This window comes from Gekko japonicus, unplaced genomic scaffold, assembly GCF_001447785.1.
Source record: "Gekko japonicus isolate JY-2015 unplaced genomic scaffold, Gekko_japonicus_V1.1 scaffold646, whole genome shotgun sequence".
Taxonomy (NCBI): Eukaryota; Metazoa; Chordata; class Lepidosauria; order Squamata; family Gekkonidae; genus Gekko; species Gekko japonicus.
In genome coordinates, this window is record NW_015165253.1 from 795022 (window position 1) to 816800 (window position 21779).

At 44.6% G+C, this 21779-nt stretch overlaps 1 protein-coding gene across 1 annotated transcript in view; it reads left to right on the plus strand.

Moving 5' to 3' along the window:
* LRP11 (LDL receptor related protein 11) overlaps positions 1-21779 on the plus strand; it is a 31098-nt gene that overhangs the window by 6332 nt on the left and 2987 nt on the right. The window contains exons 3-5 of the mRNA XM_015410149.1: positions 5196-5337; positions 7098-7223; positions 11707-11904. Of these exons, the coding sequence (XP_015265635.1) occupies positions 5196-5337; positions 7098-7223; positions 11707-11904 (466 nt within the window). The remainder of the gene's footprint in view (positions 1-5195; positions 5338-7097; positions 7224-11706; positions 11905-21779) is intronic.

Genomic DNA, 21779 nt, shown 5'->3' on the forward strand with positions numbered 1-21779 from the left:
ATACCCCTGCAGGCCCCTCTCTGGAACTACAGCTCAATTAAACCTTATGGGAGAACATTTTAAACAAATAACCACAGCCATCTTACAAACACAGGTAACTAGGGTTGCCAGGTCTGAGTTGGAAAATACCTGGAGACTTTGGGAGTGGATCCAGGAGAGGGCAGGGTTTGGAAAGGGGAAGGGCCTCAGCATAGTACAATACCATAGAGTCCACCCTTCAAAGCAGCCTTTTTCTCCAGGGGAGCTGATCTCTGTCAGCTGGAGATGAGTTGTAAAAGCGGGAGATCCCCAGGCCCCACCTGGAGGCTGGCAACCCTACAGATAACTGCCGTTTCGTGACACCTACCAACAGCCACTGAGGGGAAAGTTAGTACCACACAGGAAAAGTGTCTTCGTCAAGAGAGAAAGCCGTTTGCCAGTAATTCTGACGGCACAGTGGAGGCGGCTGATGGGCCAATGGCTGAGGGAGAGCATGGAATCTTGCCACCCCAAAACAGGATTGTTATATAGGAGAGATTCTAAACCACTGCATCTTTTTAATTAGAAAAAAATGATTAGAGAAATTAATTTTGCTATGTGCCTAATGAAAATTATGCAATATATATATATATCTATTTAACGAAATAAATTTCAAAGAGCTAGTCATTTGCTCAACTTAGGGAGGGATTCATTGTTCGATGTATACTACTGTAGTACCTAAATGGACTTATACCCAAATTACATATGCAAGTATGGGGGTGGGGAGGATTCTTTGCCAAGAATCAGCTTCTCCTCACTGCATTGCAAGCTGCTCTTGAAGCCTGCTGGATTTTAAGTGGATGCTTGCACTGCAGAATGGAATGCTGCTGCCTTAAGGAAACAAAAGCCCTGCGCTGAGAGCTCCTAGTCAAAACATTCCTGGTTAGGCTTTTGTCTGTGGTGCCACTGCCAACATAATGCCATTGTGTGTATTTTCACACACTAGCCTAGAAGCCTCATGTTTAAAGTACTTGTCCCATCCCTGGCAGTTCCCAGAATCAGCCATTTAACATGATAAAACTGTATACTGGTGCATGTGGCATTACAGTTTCTTCTTTGATATTACATTACTATCTGTAAAATGGGGGGGGGGGGATTAGCCCCATATCTGAAACTGACCATTTCACTTTGAAATTAGTGAGTATTTTTCTTGTAATAATAATCAACTAAAGAAAAGTAGATCTGTTAGATGAAAATATATATCAAAGAAACTGTGAATGGTTGTGCACAGATACTAACATTGGATATCCTTCCCCCCCTTTGTTTGACCAGTGGAGCATTCCATACACACATTCAGATACAAAATCAAATCATGGTTTCTAATTATGAGAACGAGCCACAGAAGATGGCTGGGCTCGTATGCTCCCTTTCCCCCTTCGAATGCTGCTTAATTGAAGACTTCTATCTTCTCAAACAAACCAAAATGTGTTGTTTCATTTAAATTGGATGAAACAGTAAACTACAGTTAGTTTCGCTTGCCTGCAAATTAGGATTCCAAACCAACATTTAATCTTGGTTTGGGATCCTAATCTGTGGCCAAAAGAACAAACTATAACTGTTGTGGGAGGGTTGCTGTGTTGGTCTGCAGTAGAAAAGCTAGATTAAAGTCCAGTAGCACCTTAGAGAACAACAAGATTTTTGGTCTCTTTTTTGAGAGTCAAAGCTGTCAGATATAATTATTCTATTTGTTTAATCCAATGTCCACCTATGGGTTTGTTGAAAACTTCCTGGTCTGCAGTTGCTGAGCTGCACAGAGTAGGGAGTTAAGCCTGAGAGGACTTCCAGGGATTGTTTCCATAACAAAAAAGCCTGGTGTGTCTTGTTATATTATGCAATCATAAAGCTATAAAGCTTTATGATTGCATAATAGCCATAAAGCTATAGACTGTTCCTATTGTTTTGTCTGCTTCAGCCAATTTTACTTGCTAGAACTCAGTTAATTGCTGATTATATTGAGCAGCAATAATATTACTGGTTCACCTGCTGTGTATTAAGCAGTTGCTGACTTTCTGTTGCTGGTTCCATTGTTAATAAAGCTGTATGTTTGAACAAGATAAAAATCAGCTTCCATATTTCTCGAGTCAACTTATTTCAAAAGAGGACAAAGCGCAGTGAAGAAGTGTGCCTTATCAGACTGCCCTTGCTACTCTGTGCGGGAAAAAGGTCATGCTTATTGAGGCCAGGTGACATTTGGCTGAAGGACGACTTTGCTTGTTGAATGATTTGCATCTCCATGAAGCAATTGAACTCTGTGGCATGTGGTATTTTGTTACTCTGGAAATTTGTTGTCCAGTTTGATCTAACAGCAGAACAAACAAAATAGTTCCACAACCTACTTACGACACAAGCAGGAAAAACAGAAGGAAAAATCCTGCAAAGATCATTCCCTTCCACAGTGCAATGCTAAACAGGACTGCTCAGAAGCCTACCCAGGAGCGCACTGTTATTTATCTAAGTTATTTCTATGTTGCCTTGTAACCATAAGGTTCCCAGCTCAGTACAAAAGATTAAAATAAATTGTTACATTTTTTAAAAAGTGAAAAATCAGTAAAACTAATAAAACAGTAACAATATGATGGTAATTATTTTACACAAAAAAGTAAACTTTCTGTATAAAACTGTGTACAGAGAATCTCATCTGAGATTTATAGAACAAGATTCTATGGGATATCTTACTTGGTATTATATCTGTCCTTATTATAATACAGGCATATGGATTCACTCCACTTCATAACATTTGCTGGACTGGAGAAAGTTTGGCTCCATCTGGAGGGTACAAGTCTTCCTGTCTTCCTCCTCTCTTTTGCCTTCTGTGGCAGAGACAGGGACAAGGGAAAAACCATGTGGGACTTGTGCAGCACTACAGAGATCTAAGCTTGAGGAGCAGACACAGATATTAACAGTACACCATGGGAGCTTAGTTACCCTAAGGTGGAGGTGCGCCTTTAGTTTGCAGTAATTAGCAGAGAAACAAACAAGCCAGGCAGCAAAAGAAGAATGAGGCCTGGCTCATATACTCCACTGGGTTAGTGATGGAATAGCATTTGGGAGGGTTGATGCTTGTGAGTTAGGCTATTTTGGTGAGCACCTGGTTATGTGGAGGACATCTTGTGTGATTTTCTCCCACTTTTTAAAAAAGGGTACATAATTTGATTGTACACTTTAGTAGTGATAAGAGGGAGAAACTATACCTAATACATGCAGAAAATATCCAAAAATGGATGTTTGAAATACTTCAATACCACAACAATGTTTTACACTTAAGATTACAATTTACCCTTCACATCACTGTGTGCTTTTTAACTTTGTGCATGTATTGTTTAACTTGCTGGATGCTTACAGTGTTTTGTCCTTGCAGCTTTTGTGGTTGAGTTTGCTCTGATAAGGCTGGGTATAAATGTTTTAAATAAATAAATAAAATAAAAACATTATTATAGGCAAGTATGAAGGAGACAGGAAAGTTACCATCACTTGCAAAGGGTTTTTTAAAGATAAGTAATCAGTGATTACTATGAATGTATGTGAGACCTCAGTGTTTATTTTTTTGTACTTGGCTGCTACTGATATACACTCTCAGTCAAGAAGGAATAAGTGTAAATGGGCCAGTAGCAGGTAGAATTCCCTTCCTGGATGTGTTCACCAGGTGCTGTCTCTTAACAGATGCCTGATGCATCTGAGGAAGTGACCTTTGATTTACAACATTTTTTACTGGAATAAATGCTAGTGCCACTGGACTCCCATTGAATTTATATACCATATCCATTAGATATCCAGCGAAACTTTCCCCCCAGAATTTCAGGGTTGGCTTGCTTGGAATGGGGTGACCTGATTTATTTGAAGGTTTTCTGTTAACTATTCCTGATGCCAAGTTTAATTTGCTGCTTTAAACTGCACTTTACAATTGGGTTTATTGTTAATTGATTCTGTTTTATCCCGTAGTTTGCTGTTAATTCTAACGTTGTTATAATGTGAGGAGGCCAGGCCTTTGTTCCAAAATAGTTCTGAACTGGTTTGGTACCGGCCATTGTGGAGTTATTAAAGTTTCCAGTTCTATGAATTTTTGCAAGTCACCTTGGTGGTCAAGAAGAATAGCATAAAACATTTTAGATAAATGCTGTTGCACGCTGAAAGGGTATCATCTCTCCAAGATACCGAGGTTGTTTCTTTACAGTGTGACTGTGGTCCAACAGAGTATGTAGTATGCTGGGAGCTCATGGCATTAAAGCATTCCTGAAATATTTCTCTTCTGGGGCTGTGTTGCTTGCCACAGGAGTCCTGCCAGCAGGAGAATACTGGTAAAATGTGTTGCTATTAATTAGGTTCTAGGGTTGCCAGCTGTGGGTTGGGAAATACCTGGAGATTTGGGGGGGGGGAGCCTGGGGAGGTAGGGTTGCCAGCCTCCAGGTGGGGCCTGGGGATCTCCCACTTTTACAACTGATCTCCAGCTGACAGAGATCAGCTCCCCTGGAGAAAATGGTTGCTTTGAAGGGTGGATTCAATGGCATTGTACCATACTGAGGCCCCTCTCCTCCCTAAACCCCACCCTTTCTTGGATCCACCCCCAGAGTTTCCAGGTATTTTCCAACCCAGACCTTGCATCCCTCTGGGGAGGGTATAATGCCATACAGTCCATCTTCCAAAGCAGCCATTTTCTACAAGAGAGCTGATCTTGGTTGTCTGGAGATCAACTGTAATAGCAGGAGCTCTCCAGGTCCCACTTGGAGGTTGGCTATAGGCTTCCACCCCTACTGTCTGTTCCTGGCTTTTCACTTCTCTTACCTATAGAACTGCCCTCTTACCTTTTGCTTCCCAGCCACTGGATCATCTTTTGGGTCCATGCAAGGGGTGTTGCTCTGCCCAGCAAATCATAAATGTCCAGCTCATCCCTGCAAATTCATTCCTGCCAGCTAATTATTATTATTATTATTATACATTCGGCTTATACCCCGCTCGAACCCCCCAAGGGGTCTAAGAAGATGGATTGCAGTACGTTTTGCTTTATTAGGTGTAAACTGGAATGATCTATTTAAACTGGATCAAGAAGCAGTTAAGCAACAGAAAAACATTTGCTTCTCTTCACACGAACATGTTATTATTTCATTACAAAAGTTTTGGCTGGTGTGCTAGTGCCTTAGAATTGAACTTGACCAATGAATATTTTGGTTTCTTTGGATTAGGAACCTCAACCAGGAACTGTGAAGCTCTTTCATTTGCAAGAAGGAACCTACATTTTGCAGCTGACTGTGACTGACACTGTGGGCCAGAGGAGCTCAGATAATGTCTCGGTGACAGTGATTCCAATGGTGCCCTCTGCATTAGGTGAGAAAACTGTGGAGATAATAGTTTTGCAACAGCATGGTGTCTGTCAGTCACTCTGAAGGGTAGGTAGGGATAAGACTGCCTACGGTTATGGTTAGAATCAGAACAGTATCTCTCCTTATATATAATTGTGAAGTGGAGTGGGACTTTCTGAACATTCCACACGCTCCTAAATCAGTTGGCTCCATGATGTGTCACTCAGAAGCTGTCCCTATCCTCTGGCTGCATTGCGTGAGTCCCACCTCCAACATTCCAAACAGTTTGTTGTTCCTCCCTCCCCCCCATAGCCTGTCGGAACACAGAGGTCATTTGCATATGCTGCCTGATTGGCCTTTGCCTCTAACATGCTAAACAGTTTGCTGTTGCTGTTGGAGGTTATTGAATGTGTCCTGAGGTAAAATACATATCCCAATCTTCCCTTAAACAGTCACTGGAGTTGCTATCTCCCTATGAGGCCTGGATATCTCCCAGAATCACCGTGTTCCCCAGCCACAGCACATCATTTCCCCTACAGAAAATTTCCCAGCTATTACAACTGATCTTCAGATGACCAAGATCAGTTCTCCTGGAGACAATGGCTGCTTTGGGCAGTGGACTCTACCCTGATGAAGTCCCTCCCCACCCCAAACCCTGCCCTCCCCAGGCTCTACCCCTCAAATCTACAGGTATTTCCCAACCCAGAGTTGGCAACTGTGTAATTGGCTATGGAACCACTTTCCAGACCCTTGGAACCCAGAAAACATGGCATAGGAGGAAGTGTTTTTCTACCTTAGCTGCCACTGCACAGCCCCAAATTAACACAAGCCAACCTCCAGGTGGCACCTGGAGATCTCCAGCTATTAAAACTGATGTCCAGATGGCCAAGATCAGTTCTCCTGGAGAAAATGGCTGCTTTGGCCAGTGGATTCTGACATTATACCCTGCTGAGGTCCCTCCCCACCCCTTCCCTCCCTAGGCTCCACCCCTCAAATCTACAGGTATTTCCCAACCCAGAGTTGGTAACCCTGTAATTGGCTATAGAACTGCTTTCCAGACCCTTGGAACCCAGAAGACATGGCATAAGAGGAGGTGGTTTTCTACCTTAGCTGCCACTGCATAACCCCAAATCAACATAAGTCAGGGGTGGAGGGAACCATACCTGTTACCATGAGGCTGTCCTCCCATACTACCCACTTGGGGCAGCAAAATGACCAGACAGCCCTGCTTTATAGCTAAGCAGAAGGAAAGAAACATGGCTTGCCTCCCTCTATTTTCCCCTTCCCTCTGCTGCCCCACCAGCCACAGCCGGGACACTAACCTGGAGCTTCCTTCTAGAGCTCGTTGTATTTCTTTCCACACCAGACCTTACTCCTAGTATGTTCATAAACCCACAAAATGGAGCATAAGCAGAGTTTGTGCCATATAATATGGCTGAATTTGCTTTTTTAACAGAATACAAAGTTTGGTTTTTACTTGTACAGATTTTGCTTCCTTTCTAAAGAGATGACTCATTCATCAATTTTGCATTATTCTTACAGTGGAAATAATAATGGACTAGAAAGAGGCTATGTCACTCATGACAAGTTCAGAAGAGAGTATAATATGAATAGGTTCTGATGTTAATTGTTACTGTTTTGTGATATTTTATTGTGTCTTATTATGGCTGGCTGTGAACTGCCTTGAGTTTTTTAGGAAAGACTGGATAAAATGTTTTAAAATGCATGAATTAATTTAAATGTCAGTTTAGTGTTTCAGTTCTCTTGTAAATTGGTCTGTCGTAGGTTGTATGGGGGTTTGTTCACGCTACCAGTTCCTCTGTGATGATGGCTGCTGCATCGATATCACATACGCCTGCGATGGAGAGGAGCAGTGTCCTGATGGGTCTGATGAGGTTTTTTGTCAGAAACGTGAGTGAAGAGCACATTCAGTTTGTGTTAACTTGATGATTTACTTACATTAGCATTAGTAATTGTGACAGGGAGCAACCACAGAGCAATGCGAGAGTTCATGTGGTGCCTGCAGAAGGTCCTGAGTCCAGTCTGTGCTATGGTACAGGAGGCTCTGCAGGCTTCCATGTTTTACCCTGATGACAGATTTACACAGGTGGCCAGATCCAAGGAGATTTTGTTTCTAAACCTCATTCCTCTACCCAGCTGTGGTTCTTCCGGAGGAAAGCCAGACTTGTAGATTTAGCTGTCCCACAGTGCTGTCCTAAGCAGAGCAACGCCCTTCTAAAGATGTGACTTCAGTGGACTTAAAAGGGTGTAACTTTGTTTGGGACTATGCTGCAAGTAACTAAACTCTTTGTGTGTGTAATTGCTCAGGTGCTCCCCTTTTGCCACTTAGCTTTCAATCAAACCTATGCTGGAAGCTGTATGTCCAGGGAAAGTTTTCTTAATTTCCCCTTAATTATCTGTTCAGATCAATGGGATAATTCTTGGGGTACAAAAAGATGACATAACCAGACAGGTTGAATAAATAAAAATTTAGCGCATTCTCTCTCTCTCTCTCTCTCTCTCTCTCTCTCTCTCACACACACACACACACACACACACACACACACACACACACACACACACACGAAAGTCCCCTCACTGTAAAACTAACACCCAGGTCGAACCCCTGGACCTAGACGCATGAAATTTGGGGAGAGCACTCCTACCATGACGTAGATGCTCACTAAGAAGAGATTTTTAGAAATTCGACCCCTGAAGGGGTCAAAAGGGGTAAAATGTGCTTCCCCCATTGCTTCCTATGTGGCTGTCAGGCTGCTGACTCCTTGTACCCCCAACTCTCTGCTTGGTGAGCTGCAGAGCCCAGGGTTCTGAGGTAAAAACAGTTACAGGAAATTGCAGAGAGCTAACAACAGTTGAGGAAATCAGGAATGGCCAAACATCTGTGAGGTGCAGCAGTGCTGCTGGTCCAGCCTCCCTGATGGCTTTAAACATGTTCCCCTACACCTGACAGGCAGCTGCCTGTCAGGTGTAGGAGAGGGAGTGGGATGCTTACAGCCATTGGGGAGGCATGCTCAGCAGGATTGCTTTAGTGCTGCTGCTGGCCCAGCCTCCCCAATGTCTTTAAACAAACTCTCCTCCAACACCAGACAGGCAGGTGTCTGTCAGGTGCAGGAGCAGGCCCAGGGTACTTTAATCCATCAAGGAGGCTGTCCAAACAGAAACACCTTAGCAGTGCTGCTGGTCCAGCCTCCCCAAAGGCTTTAGACACACTCCCACCCACCCCTCCTCCAAATGACAGGTGGTTGTCTGTCAAGTGCAGGAGAAGGGGCAGAGCATTGAAAGCCATCAGGGAGGATGCCCAAGCACCATTGTCTTAGCAATCCTGCTGGCCCAGCCTCCCCAATGCCTTCAGACATGCTACCCCTCCTGCACCTGACAGACAACCGCCTGTCAAGGGTTGTAAGGGGTGCAGAGTCCTTAAAGCCATCAGGGAGGCTTGCTTAGCAGGATTACCTTAGAGCTGCTGCTGGCCCAGCCTCCCTGATGCCTTTAAACACAATCCCCCATTATAACAGACAGGTGGGTGTTTGTCAGGTGCAAGAGCAGGGCCAGGGTACTTTAATCCATCAGGGAGGCGGCCCTTTAGCCACACTCCCACCCACTATGGAAATAGACCCCAAATCTGTAGAAAAGTGGCTTCCTGTATCAGGTTATTTAACTTCTCACAGTGTGGGTTCTGGAAAATTGGTTCATATGAACTTGCTTAATATCTGATTGCTCAGATGTTGTTTTGAATACGTATATGTCCCACTTCTTAAATGTAACATAAATGAGAAGCATTTTTGTTTAAAAAAAAGTATGCCCTGCACTCAAAAATAAAATAAAATAAAATGTCCAGGCCAAATCAGTGCACCAAGAAACCCAAAATAAAGGGAGTGCATTCCTACGATGACGTCAGACCCAACTACGAAGAGATTTCTGAGAAACACAACCCCTAAGTGGGTAAAAAAGGGGCAAAATGTGTTCCCCCAATTGTTTTCCATGTGCCTGGCAGGCTGCTGTCTCATTGCCCCCGTCCAAGTTGGTCAGTTGTGTAGCTCAGAGCTCTGAGGTAAAACCCACCTGCTTGCACCCACCTCCCTCTGATTGTTCAGCTGTGGATCCCAATGTTCTGAGGTAAAAACACAGTTAAAAGAGACTGCAGACAGTTGAAGACAGTTACAGAAATCAGCAGTTCAACTCCTGAATAGACATTTCTCATAACAGCCAGCATGGCAATCACAGAGAGGTCCTTCAGCAGAGTGGGGGAAAACAGTACGTATGTCTCACTTCATCTTTAATACTACAGTCTTCTCCATTAGAATTTCTACAACCAGTGTTCCCTCTAAGCTGAGTTAGTGTTAGCTAGCGCACAGTTTTCTAGCCTCTGGCTCACACATTTTTGTCTTAGCTAAGAAAGGATGCCTCCAGAGCAAACTAATTTGTGCAGTAGCCAAATCGCTTGCTCACAAGTTTAATGCCAGTAGCTCACAAAGTAGAATCTTTGCTCACAGGGCTCCACAGCTTGGAGGGAGCATTGCCTACAACAAATGTTACATTGCAAACTTCACATCATCAGTATTATAACCGGATCTATGGAACTTAAATACCATAGCGAAGCACGGGTATCAAGCTAGTAGCATAAAAAAGAAATCAAAATATATTGAGCAACAGTTGAAATAAAAGTGTGGAATAAATGCATCCTATTGTTTGAAACTTTACCTTATCTTTGGGTTCATCATTGGGGTTTTGTGTTCGTGTGTGCGCGTGTGTGTGTGTGTGTGAGAGAGGGGGGGGTACCGTCAAGTTGCTTCTACCTTATAGTGACCCTATGAATTAATGACCTACAAAACATCCTAGCATCAATAGCCTTGTTCCAGTGTTGCAAACTCAGAGCTGTGGCTTGCATTTTTAAGGCAATCCATCTCATGGCAGGTCGTCCTCTTTTCCTGCTGCCTTCAACTTTCCCTGGCGTTTTGATCTTGGTCACCAGTCTCCCTTTTGGTCAATGACAGAGCCGAGGAATAGAAAATCTTGCACAGTTTCACTTTTTTCCTTGTCAGCCTTAAAGTTGTGTAATGTTCAGCTGTAATCCTGCTTTGGCACTTTCTGCTTTAACCAACATCAGTAGTCATTTCAAGTAGTCTTCACTATTTTCTGCCAACAGTGTGGTATCATCTGCGTATCTCAAATGGTTAATGTTCCTTCCACCAATTTTCACTCCACTCCATCTAAATCCAATCCAGCTTTCTTTATGATATGTTCTGCATATAGATTTAAGAGATAGGGAGATAAAACACTTCTTTGTCTGACACTTTTGCCAATGGAAAATTATTCTGTTTCTCCATAGTCTGTTCTAACAGTAGCCTCTTGTCCAGAGTACAGGTTGCTCATCAAAACACTCAGATATTGTGGCACACCCATTACTTTTAAAACCAACTATAACTTTTCACAATCCACATAGTCAAAAGCTTTGCCATAATCTTTGAAACACAAGCTGATTTTCCTCTGAAATTCTCTCATATGTTCTAGTAATGGAGCTTAGAAGCTTAGAAGTAATGGGCTTAGAAGGGGAGAACTCAGCCAAGCCAACCATTAGTATATCAAAGCTTTTTCTGCCAGAGGCAGCAACCCAGTGATTTAAAAAATAATAATTCTCTTTGTCACTGAGGTGACAGCTCACAGGCACTCCGCACATGGACAGATGCATTGCTTCCTTAGATCCAAAAAGAAAGAGAGAGAACATCACTACCATGCAATACAGTGGTTGGTCCTCATAAAAAGGCTGTATTCTACCATGCCCTGAATAATCTTTTTTCTTCCCTTCTCCTTTTTTGTAGCGAATATCTAATGAGAAAGGACTACCATCAGAGTCAAAAAGACACTTTGTACATGCTCAGAGGCATTGTTTCCTTAAGTTGTGTTTTTCTGAGGGCAAGTATAAAACACTGGCATGTGTATGTGTTTTAGTGGCAGGCACTTTTGACAGGATTATCATTGTCCCAACCAACAGGAAAAGCAACATGCAGATAGGTTGACAGAGACTTTTGTCGCTACACCAGCACTGGTACTGCTGATTTCCTATTTGGAGGAGGGGTACCACTGTTGAATGCAGTCAGAGGAGACAGTGCTGCTGTTTGTCTCTTTAGGATTGTGTATACAGTGCAGAATGTGGGTTTTCCTCCCAGGTGCCGAAAGCAGGGTGCCCCCACCCTCTGCCCCACAACACCATTTATGCAGATGAAAAGGGAGAGCTGTCTATATCTATATAAACTTTCTTCATGCAGTTCCTCCTCGTTAGACTAGAGCATGCATGGTTTCCTATTGTTAGTAAAGATCCTGATTTTTCTGAACTAATGATATCTTGTGTTTGCTTCAATTTCCAACTATTTAGTAAATTCTGGACAGAAGTCGATAACGCACACAGCCATGAGCTCTAGCCAGCAACATGCCATGGGACTAATTAAAGATGGTGACAAGGAGCTCTCATTAGAAATCACCCAGAAACCTCCTGTAAGCCATCGCATACCTGACGCAGGCCAGACCAACCAATCACCCTCTCAGGGAACAAAACCTGCTGGGGTTTTGCCAGGTAAGACTAACCACGCGAGGTGCCTTGAATCATCCATTGTCCTCAGACCAGTCCCCGGATTACAAATCTTGGCATAGACATATTTGCCTGCAGCCTTGCCATTAAGCCACTGCAGCATTAAGGTGCCACTTTTTTATATTGTTGTAGCATTTTGTGCTAAGCTCCCATAGTCCAAAAACATACTTTGCACATCTAGGTAGCCTTGCCACCTGTTCCTTTCTTCAAGGAGCTGTTCCTTATTTATTTATTTCGGACATAGTTACAGAACAGAGACAACATAATGGCCAAAAGCAACTTTAATTTAAATAGATAACCATGATGACATAGCCTAAGAAAGCATTGGTAATGTTCTGATCTGGCAACATACCTTTTTCTTACAGTTTCAAAATATGTTTCTTTCTTTGGAATTCTTATGGGGCAATCCTACCTCTGGATGATCAGACTTTGTAGAATTCAACATCAAATACTCCCAGAAGTGTCTATGTAGAAAGTATTCCTTGGCTCCGGTCACACGGGCAGGAAAATGCGGGGGGGGGGGGGGGGGAGCTGTGAGCCAGGGGGGCTGTTGGGTGCTTTGCCTTCCTCCAGGGCAAACAGGTTTTTTTCCCTGTACACTGAAGTATGCGCATGCTCTGTTGGGTGCTTTGCCTTCCTCCAGGGCAAACAGGTTTTTTTCCCTGTACACTGAAGTATGCGCATGCTCTGTTGGGTGCTTTGCCTTCCTCCAGGGCAAACAGGTTTTTTTCCCTGTACACTGAAGTATGCGCATGCTCTGTTGGGTGCTTTGCCTTCCTCCAGGGCAAACAGGTTTTTTTCCCTGTACACTGAAGTATGCGCATACTCTGTTGGGTGCTTGTGCGCATCCATGGAGACTTGGGGGGGAAAAAAGCTTTTTGTGAGGGGACATTGGGCGGGCGCCGGATGCCACCGGAAACGCGATCAGACACCTGCCCTTGCCCCGTAGTTTCCAGAAACTAGTACCTCCGAGGTACTAGTTTTTTGCCACGCGTATTCGGCAGGAAGCCTCGGGTGACCCACGGGAGCGCTACGCTTCCCAGATGTGCCGGTGAGATCGCGCCCGGAAAATCTGCCTATCTTCCGTCTCTGTAGCGTGGCTAATGTTCCATGTGACCGCAGCCCTTATTTGGTATAATTTGAGAGGCCTCCATCTTTTCTAATGTGAGAGGCTGGAGAATACACCGAGAAGATTACCATTCTACCCCATGTTCTACCACAGTTTTCACTACCTGACTGCCCCAATGAGTAGTAAAAACCTCCTTGCCATTTGGCAGGAGTTTATAGGCAGTTAGACACAGAGAGTTCCTGCAGCACCTTGGTTCCCTGCAAGCCAGAAGTGGCTCATGGGGAATATCTCAGCCTCACAACTGGGTGCTGCAGAAGGGGGAGGGGAAGACAGCACTATGGCTACAGCACTGTGTAGGTGTGCAGCTAATGAGTAGCTAGTAGGACATGATGCTGGCAAGTGGCATCATCACCTCACGCTTGTGCCAGGTTCCACTAGCCATTCAGTGCCTGCGCACCTGTGCAGTGCGGCTCCTATGGCCAAAACAGCTCTGCCACCACCTCTCAATGCCCCCTGGCAACAGTGCCACCATCCCCTCCCTCTTCATTGGTGATAATGGTGGGGGATGGAATATTTCCTGCACCCCACCCCACAAGCCACCACTGTTCAAAGCTAAGAGACTCAATACCTTTAAACAAACAGCTGGATTTCACAGCTGGACCAGTACTGAACTCCAGCGATAACAGTAATATAATGAAGCTGCAATACTGTGTACACTTATTTCAGAGTGAGTCCATTTAATTCAGTCGGATTTACTTCTGCATTAAGCTGTGAAAAATACATCACTCGAATCACCCACCTCTTGTAGTATTTTCTCCCTTACTTTTTGCAGTGATTCTGGTAATAACATAAAGTATGCCCTTAGAAACACAATTCACCGTGTTGGTACATATGGAGATTTGCAGTCTAATCTCCTGTCTCTTTAAATTTCTCTAAATAGGAGGGGGCAAGTTAGATTTTGATCTGGAGAACCGGGTTTGATTCCCCACTCCTCCACATGAAGCCAGCTGGGTTACCTTGGTCCAGTCACAGTTCTCTCAGAACTCTCGCAGCCCCACGTACCTCACAGGGTGTCTGTTGTGGGGAGAGGAAGGGAAGGAGATTGTGAGTTGCTCTGAGTGAAGGGCTGGGTATAAATCCAACTCTTTTCCTTATTATTGGCACCAGAGCGGATGTAGGGGCATTTTAAACTTTCCCCTGCCCAACCCCCCCACACACACTTTGCTGCTTTCCCCATAGGGAGGGGGGACTTTGAACCCCTCCCCCCAGCACCTCATCTAACCCTAGGCATTTAAAGCTCAGGCCTCATTTTTTGTTGTAATTAAATTATAATAACTGGACAGCGGAGAGGCTAACTTTGAAATTATCTTAGATTCCTCCCCTCAGTTTGGTGTAGTGGTTAAGTGCGCAGACTCTAATCTGGGAGAACCGGGTTTGATTCCCCACTCCTCCACTTGCACCTGGCTGGATGACCTTGGGCAAGCCGTAGGTCTGATAAGAGCTGTTCTTGAAAAGGATCAGTTTATGTCAGAGCTCTCTCAGCCCCACCTAACTCACAGGGTGTCTGTTGTGGGGAGGGGAAGGGAAAGGAGTTTGTAAGCTGCTCTGAGACCCCTTCGGGTAGTGAAGGGCGGGGATACATCCAATCTCTTATTCTTCTTCTTCTCATGCCTTCCCCTTCCAGCTGCTTTTCTTAAGACTTGCCAAATGGTGCTAAAGTACATACAGTAGAATCTTGCCTGTGGGGATAGCACTGGCAGTTTTTCAAGGGCAAAATAATTATACAAAGTGCTCTATGGAGCATTTGTTTGTTTATTTAGAATATTTCTATGCTGCCTCTTCAGAGTCCTGATCAAGGGGGCTTACAATTAAAAATCACAGTATTAAAACACAAACCACTGGACATGAGCAGCATAAAAACTATCCATAAAACAGGAGACCATTAGAAAGCTGATAAAATATAACCCCTAATTAAAAACCTGGGTAAAAAGATACATTATAGCCTGGTGCCTAAAAGAAAGTACAGTAGATGCCAGGCAAGCCTCAGCGGGGAAGGCATTCCAAAGGCAAGGCCCAGCCACAGAAAAGGCCCCTTGGTCTTGTTGCTCCTCACCTCACATCTGAAGGTGGGGCCACAGAGAGAGCAGGGCTTGAGAGGCAGGTCTTAACTGGTGGGCTGGTCGGTATGGGAGGAGACGATCCTTCAGGTACCCTGACTTCAAGCCATTCCCGGCCTTAAAGGTAAGAACCAGCACTTTGAATTGTGACAGAAACCTACGGGTATCCAGTGCAGGTTATGCTGCCCTTCCCCCTTCCATAGTCTCTGTACAACCTACTTTCTCTCAGAGCTGAGGGATGCAATTAAAGAGGGAATCTAGCAGTTTCAGTCCCGAGCACCTCCCGTTAGAAGGACCAGGCAGGAGATGATGTGAAAGACCTCTGCCCAAGACCCTGGAGAACTGCTGCCAGTCTGAGTAGACAGCACCAACCTCAATGAACCAAGGGCCTGATTCAGTATAAGGCAGATTCATGTGCTCATGAGCTACAAGAAGAGTATTTATAAGTCTGTCCCTTCTGGCAATCTTCCCACCAGTTTTTGAGGTAGAGAAGGACAGTTAGCATGTGTATCCATGAGGGCGGGCTGATCTCCTCTAGCTAGCATTCTTACTAGGGTGAAAGTGCTTAAACTGCTGCAGCCCTTAACCTTCCATCTCATGGGATTGTCACATGAGTGTGACCTTTCCCTTCTGGCAAGAAGAGAAGAAAGCTCGCTGCATTGGCTTCTTCTCTGGCCAATAGCTGGAGCTGTGCCAGTCTTCCCTTCTTCATAGTTTTATTCTTGGGAGGATACAAATTCCTTATTCTTTTGGTTGGTGACAGAGGCCAGAGTGTCATTCCCCTCAAGTACTTTAAGCAACTGTGGGATGGGTGGCCATTTGGATTGGATTCATGATGATACAGGGGAGGGGCTTAACTCTCACATTCCCTTTTCACACACGTGCCCCTCACACACACACACACTGCTGAAGCTCTGATAAGGAAAAGCGCACTATGTAGCTGTCCTTTTCCCCCTTAAAGGGCTAGTGGCTGATAGGGATGAGTGTCTATTGAGAAAATTATGTCAAGGGGAAAGTTATTTTTAAAAAACTCTCTCCAAAGCGATGGCCCTAGATCGTGCATCACGCACCAGTCCCCAATCTGTCCCTTCGGCCCTAAAACGCAAATTGAAAGGTACTAGCAACAGAGCACTACCTTCCGGATGATGCGCGGTGACTCCAGGCATCTGGTCGGGGAAACGCTGGTAGCCTGTCACAGCCAGCGCCGTTCCCCGTCCCACACATGCGCACAACCGCACTACTGCTGGTTTGCTGCACAACATGTGATCGGCTGCCAGAGCACGGAGCAACGGGGGCATGTTGGATCGCGCTCCCATGGTTCTTTTTGCTCCAGCTCAAATTTGCCTCCCTTTGGCAGCGGATCATCCCGCTCATGTGACCGGGATTATTGACATTTACCAAGTGATCATTTCCATCTTTTACTGGTAAAAAGACAATGTTTACGGTGGCTGGTTTGTAAATGACAAAACAAGTCTTTTGGGACGAGCATTTTGGATATTTTCTGATAAACCACAAATGCATTTCACTGCCTAGACTCTTAGGAATGACCAGTAAATGTCAAAACATACAAATTTTCTGATATTATAACACTGAACATAGAGTTAAAATGTCACTATTATTTTAATACTATATTATTGACAAGGGCCAACAGCCTAATCTTCATCTCTTCGGCAATTTGTGGTATCCTTTTAACATCTGAACAAGGTGGCCTGCAGTGGCTGATTACCCCCTCTGTCACATGGAGAGCAGACTAGAAAGGCTACATTTTATTTCTTACATTTCCCCACAGTAGTGTTCACCAATGTAGATTATTTATTTATCTATATTTATTTAGATATCGACATCCTGCTTTTCTCCCCAATGGGGACCCAGTCTGTCCCACAGCATCATTCTACCCTCCTCCATTTTATATTCACAACAAGAAGATACATAAGGCTTAGAGAGACCGTCCCAAGGTCACCAAGCAAGTTTCCACGGCAGAATGGGGATTCAAATGTGGGTTTCCCAGATCCTGGTCCAACTCTCTAGCCTCTAGACCACACTGGTGATAATCACATTTACACCTGAAAAGATTTGGATTAAGATTTTAAAACTTTGTTAGCTTCTGGGCATATCACATTTAACACTGTAAAATGGTTGAAAAACCAATTTCATTTCAGCCTGTTGCTATGATAATCATTCTAAGCAGCATGTGTTAAAATGAAGATGTAAGAACATGAGAAAATGTGTTAACAGGAACATTGACAACAAAATATAGGGCAACCATTATCTCACTCCAATTCTCAGTCTGATTGGACTCTTTATATAACATGGGAATAGAGGTCAGGTAAGGGACTAAAAAGAAGTCCAGTATGTAGTTTGCCTTTCAGAAATCCTCTCAAGAGCTTCTGTTTAGATGGGTAGGAAACTGACACAAAGAGAGGGGCTTTGTTCAGATTTCTGAAATACCAGTCCTATTACATTGCTTAATAGACATCTCATTCTATTGATTGCATTAATTAACTCTAGGTACTCTGAACTGACTCTCTATGAGAAAGGTGGATAACATAAGATAAAGTTTAAAAATTTATCTGGGAGAGCTCAGAGGAAGGAGGATGTAAGATTGACAGGCTCAGGTCAATAGATTCTTACAGATGTATTGAGACATTATGGACTTGGAGGGAGCCATAAGGAGGGTTAATGTACTGGTAGATGCGATGCCTGGTTTAAAAGGGAAGGAAAAGCCCTCTTTGCAAGGAGGGATTCCCAGTATACACTGGCTTGGCAAGACCCAGTCAGATCCAGAGATGGACCTGGAAACCCTCTAGTCTGAGAGGAGGGGGCAAATGAACCAGGCAAGTGTACTGGTTAGAGTGTCAGACTAGGATCTAGGAGACCCAGGTTCAAATCCCCACACTGCCATGGAAGCTTGCTGGGTAACCTTAGCCCAGCCACACACTCTTCAGCCTAACAGGGCTTTTGTGAGGATAAAATGGAGGAGAGAATAATGGTGCAAGCTACCCTGGGACCTCATTGGGGTGAAAGGTGGGGTATAAGTGAAACAAATTACCAACTGGAGAGAAGTTGCAGACACTGGCACTTATCCAGTCTGGTTCCATTTGGAGGTGGAGACACAGCATTTTTTTTTATTAAAAAGAGCACAGGTGGAGGCACAGAGCCCTCCTATAGGGCAGCAAATTTATCACTTCATATCAGGTTGAGAGAGAGGAGAGAAAGAGAGATTCTGTACCTCCCATGGTGTTTCTGCTAGCTCCAGCAGAGTCTGTCTCTCTGTCCTTCCAGCATCTCCATTGCTTTCTTTTCACAGATACCCATCTTCGGCCCCGGTCACACGGCAAAGTTGCTGCGGGAGAGGCACGAGAGTCCCGCAGATTTTCTGGGCGCAATCTCACCCCAACATCTGGGAAGCGCAGTGCTTCCGTGGTGAACCCGTGGCTCCCCGCCGAAGGTGCGGAGTTAAAAACTAGTACCTACGAGGTACTAGTTTCCTGAAACCACGGGCCAAGGGCGGGTGTCTGATCGCATTCCCGGTGGACTTACGTGGCATCCGGTGCCCGTTGCTGTTCGTCTCCGCAGGTTGTGCAACAGCGCCCAACAGCGCATGCGCACAAAGAGTGATTGCCAGTGTGATTGCGCTGCGCGGCTTCTGTGCCGCGCTGCAGGATACCCGTCTGATTGGCATTTTCCCCGAACCATGGGACCTCGACCGGACGTGTGCTCGGGCAGCCACGGGTTAGTTTTCTCCGGGGCATTTAGCCATGCCTCCCCCCCCCCACGATATCCGGCCCGTGTGACCAGGGCCTTCTTAAAGCATGTGTATCGTACATGTGGCCCACAAGCCAAATGCAGCCTGCCTGACCTGAGGGTGCAGGCCACCTGAGGTTTTTCGCAAACAAACAAAAAAAGTCATCTATTAAAATTTACTTCCACTACAATTACATCATGAAACCAGAGCACTGTGAAGAATTACTGACGGAAGGAAAATAGCTTGGAATAAAGCCTCCAATGTGCTTAACTTATGGTTGAGTCGCATCCAGTACTTGTACACCAAGTCTGAAGCCTCTTGACTCTGACATTCAGGGATAATATTAACAAGTCTGAGTTGTTTAGTAGCTAAATTTGGGGGTGGATGCACTACACATAGCCTCACTACTGGAAAAACCTGGACATTCCTGTCTATAGAGAGGATATCTACAATCCCTGAGACACACTTATAACTCCTATTTTCATGAAGAATGGGTTGATCTCCAGCGATCACTGTCCAAGCCCGCAACCGGGGCTCTCTATTTGGTTGTTATAAGATATTTGTTTAAAAATAGGGAAATGTTGTTACGGAACACATTGTGCATCTGTTTGAGGGTGAAATTACATCATATGCTCAGTGCGCTGCTGCTGGCATGTGTCAAGTTCCCCATCTCTATCTATCTTGTTACACATAGGGATGGGCATGAACCAGAAAAATTTGGTTCATGGTGTGCCCTGTCATGAACCGTGGACCTTCACAAACTTTTAGCTGCCTCAGAAATGGGTTTGGTTCATGAGGTGGTAGAATCCCCACCCCCCGGTGTGCTAGAGACATCAAACTTGCAGGGGATCTCCAGCAGACTCTTCTCTTCCTACCCTCCAAGTTTGGTGAGGATTCGGTTTACGGGATCTGTTACAGCCCCCCAAAGATTGTGCCCCCCCGAAAGTACTTTCCTGGGGGCACCTATTTTGGGGTGGTCATAAATCAGACCCTGTAAATCCAATCTTCACCTAACTTGGAGGGCAGGTTGCCTGTGAGTTTGGTGTCTCTAGCTTGCACAGGATCCGTTCTATACACTCCTGAACCTGCGCCTGTCATTTTGACAGGTGCAGGTTCATGAGGTTCAGGAGTGTATAGGATGGATCCTGTGCAAGCTAGAGACACCAAACTTGGAGGGCATGTAGAGGGGCATCCAGGGGAGATCTGCTGCAAGTTTAGTGTCTCTGGCTTGTACAGGATCCATTCAATACACTCTTGAACCTCCTGAACCAGCGCCTGTCAAAACGGCAGAGGCAAGAGTGTATAGAACAGATCCTGTGCAACCTAGAGACATCAAAGTCACCAAGGACCTCCACTGGATGCTCCCCTACATGCCTTCCAAGTTTGCTTTGAAGTTATGTAAACATTTTGATTGAGTGGAGACAGTCTGTCTGGAAATGTCTCTGTTCCCAAACCGGCACAGACCTCCACGAGCAGCTTGAAAGTTTATGCCAGGCAACCTGCCGTGAACTTGACTTTGCAAAGCACAAACCGGTCAAAATTCATTGTGAACTTTAGTTTGTAAGCTGGTTCCTGCCCATCCCTAGTTACACAACTTATCCCATGTCCTAACATCATCCCATGTTGTGTTCCTGCTGCCAGTGGACAATGAGGTGGAGCAAGGTAAGTAATCCGTTAGAACGGATAAAAGGAAGTACTTCTTCACCCAAAGATTATGCATGGGAAAGGGCAGGTAGAGAAAGAGGTACTTTTCTCCCTTTCTCACAATACAAGAACTCGTGGGCACTCCATGAAACTGCTGAGCGGTCGGGTTAGAACGGATAAAAGGAAGTACTTCTTCACCCAAAGAGTGATTAACACATGGAATTCACTGCCACAGGAAGTGGTGGCGGCTACAAGCATGGACGGCTTCAAAAGGGAATTAAGATAGGCATATGGAGCAGAGGGCCATCAGTGGCTATTAGCCACAAGGTATAGATAGGGGCTCTGGGGCAAGTGATGCTCTGTCTTCTTGGTGCTTGGGGGGGGCAACAGTGGGAGGGCTTCCAATGTCCTGGCCCCACTGGTGGACCTCCTGATGGCACCTGGTATTTCTGGCCACTGTGTGACACAGGGTGTTGGACTGGATGGGCCTTTTGCCTGATCCAACATTGGCGTCTCTTATGTTCTCTTATGTTCTTATGTTAATCACCCGTGTTGGGGAGGGGGCAGAAGAGAAGGGAAGCTTGACATGGGAAGTCATTTTTGGTGGTAGTCATGTGTCAAGTGTACCCTTAGTTTTAGCATTAAAGCAGCCTCTAATACTTTGTTTTCTTTTGAGTAACCAGTTGTGGATACAGAGGCTGAGAACTTAACACAGACTGCTTGTGAAGCAGTACTTTTTTGTTATTTTTCACCATTTGTGTGGATTTTTATAGGAATATTATATCAATTTTATAGAGCTTTCTGGGAGCACACAAGGAATTATTTTATGCTTATACATGTATATTGTAGTTGTGCTGTCATTCATACAACATCCGAGACAATACACAGTTCTTGAAATGAAGTGGCTTCTGAGGTAACGCAGCAGTAAATATTTTGCTGTGTACATTCGGACTATACATGTCAAGGGAAACCTGGGTGCTTCTAATTGGAAATTTGCCCAAATTAACCCATTTATTAAATTAACCCATCCATTATTGATCGTATTGTTTTAGATGTGATATTGTATTAATTGTTATACTGGTTTTTAAACTACTGTAAGCCGCCCTGAGCCGCTTCGGCGGGAGGGCGGGGTAAAAGTCTAGTAAATAAATAAATAAATAAATAAATATAAATATACAGGGATATAATTATTTTGTTTCTGATAGGAATGTCTCATGTAAAGCATTTCTTTACAACATCAGAGAAAAGCAAGGAGCTTTCCCCATAATCATGCCATCTAAATGTG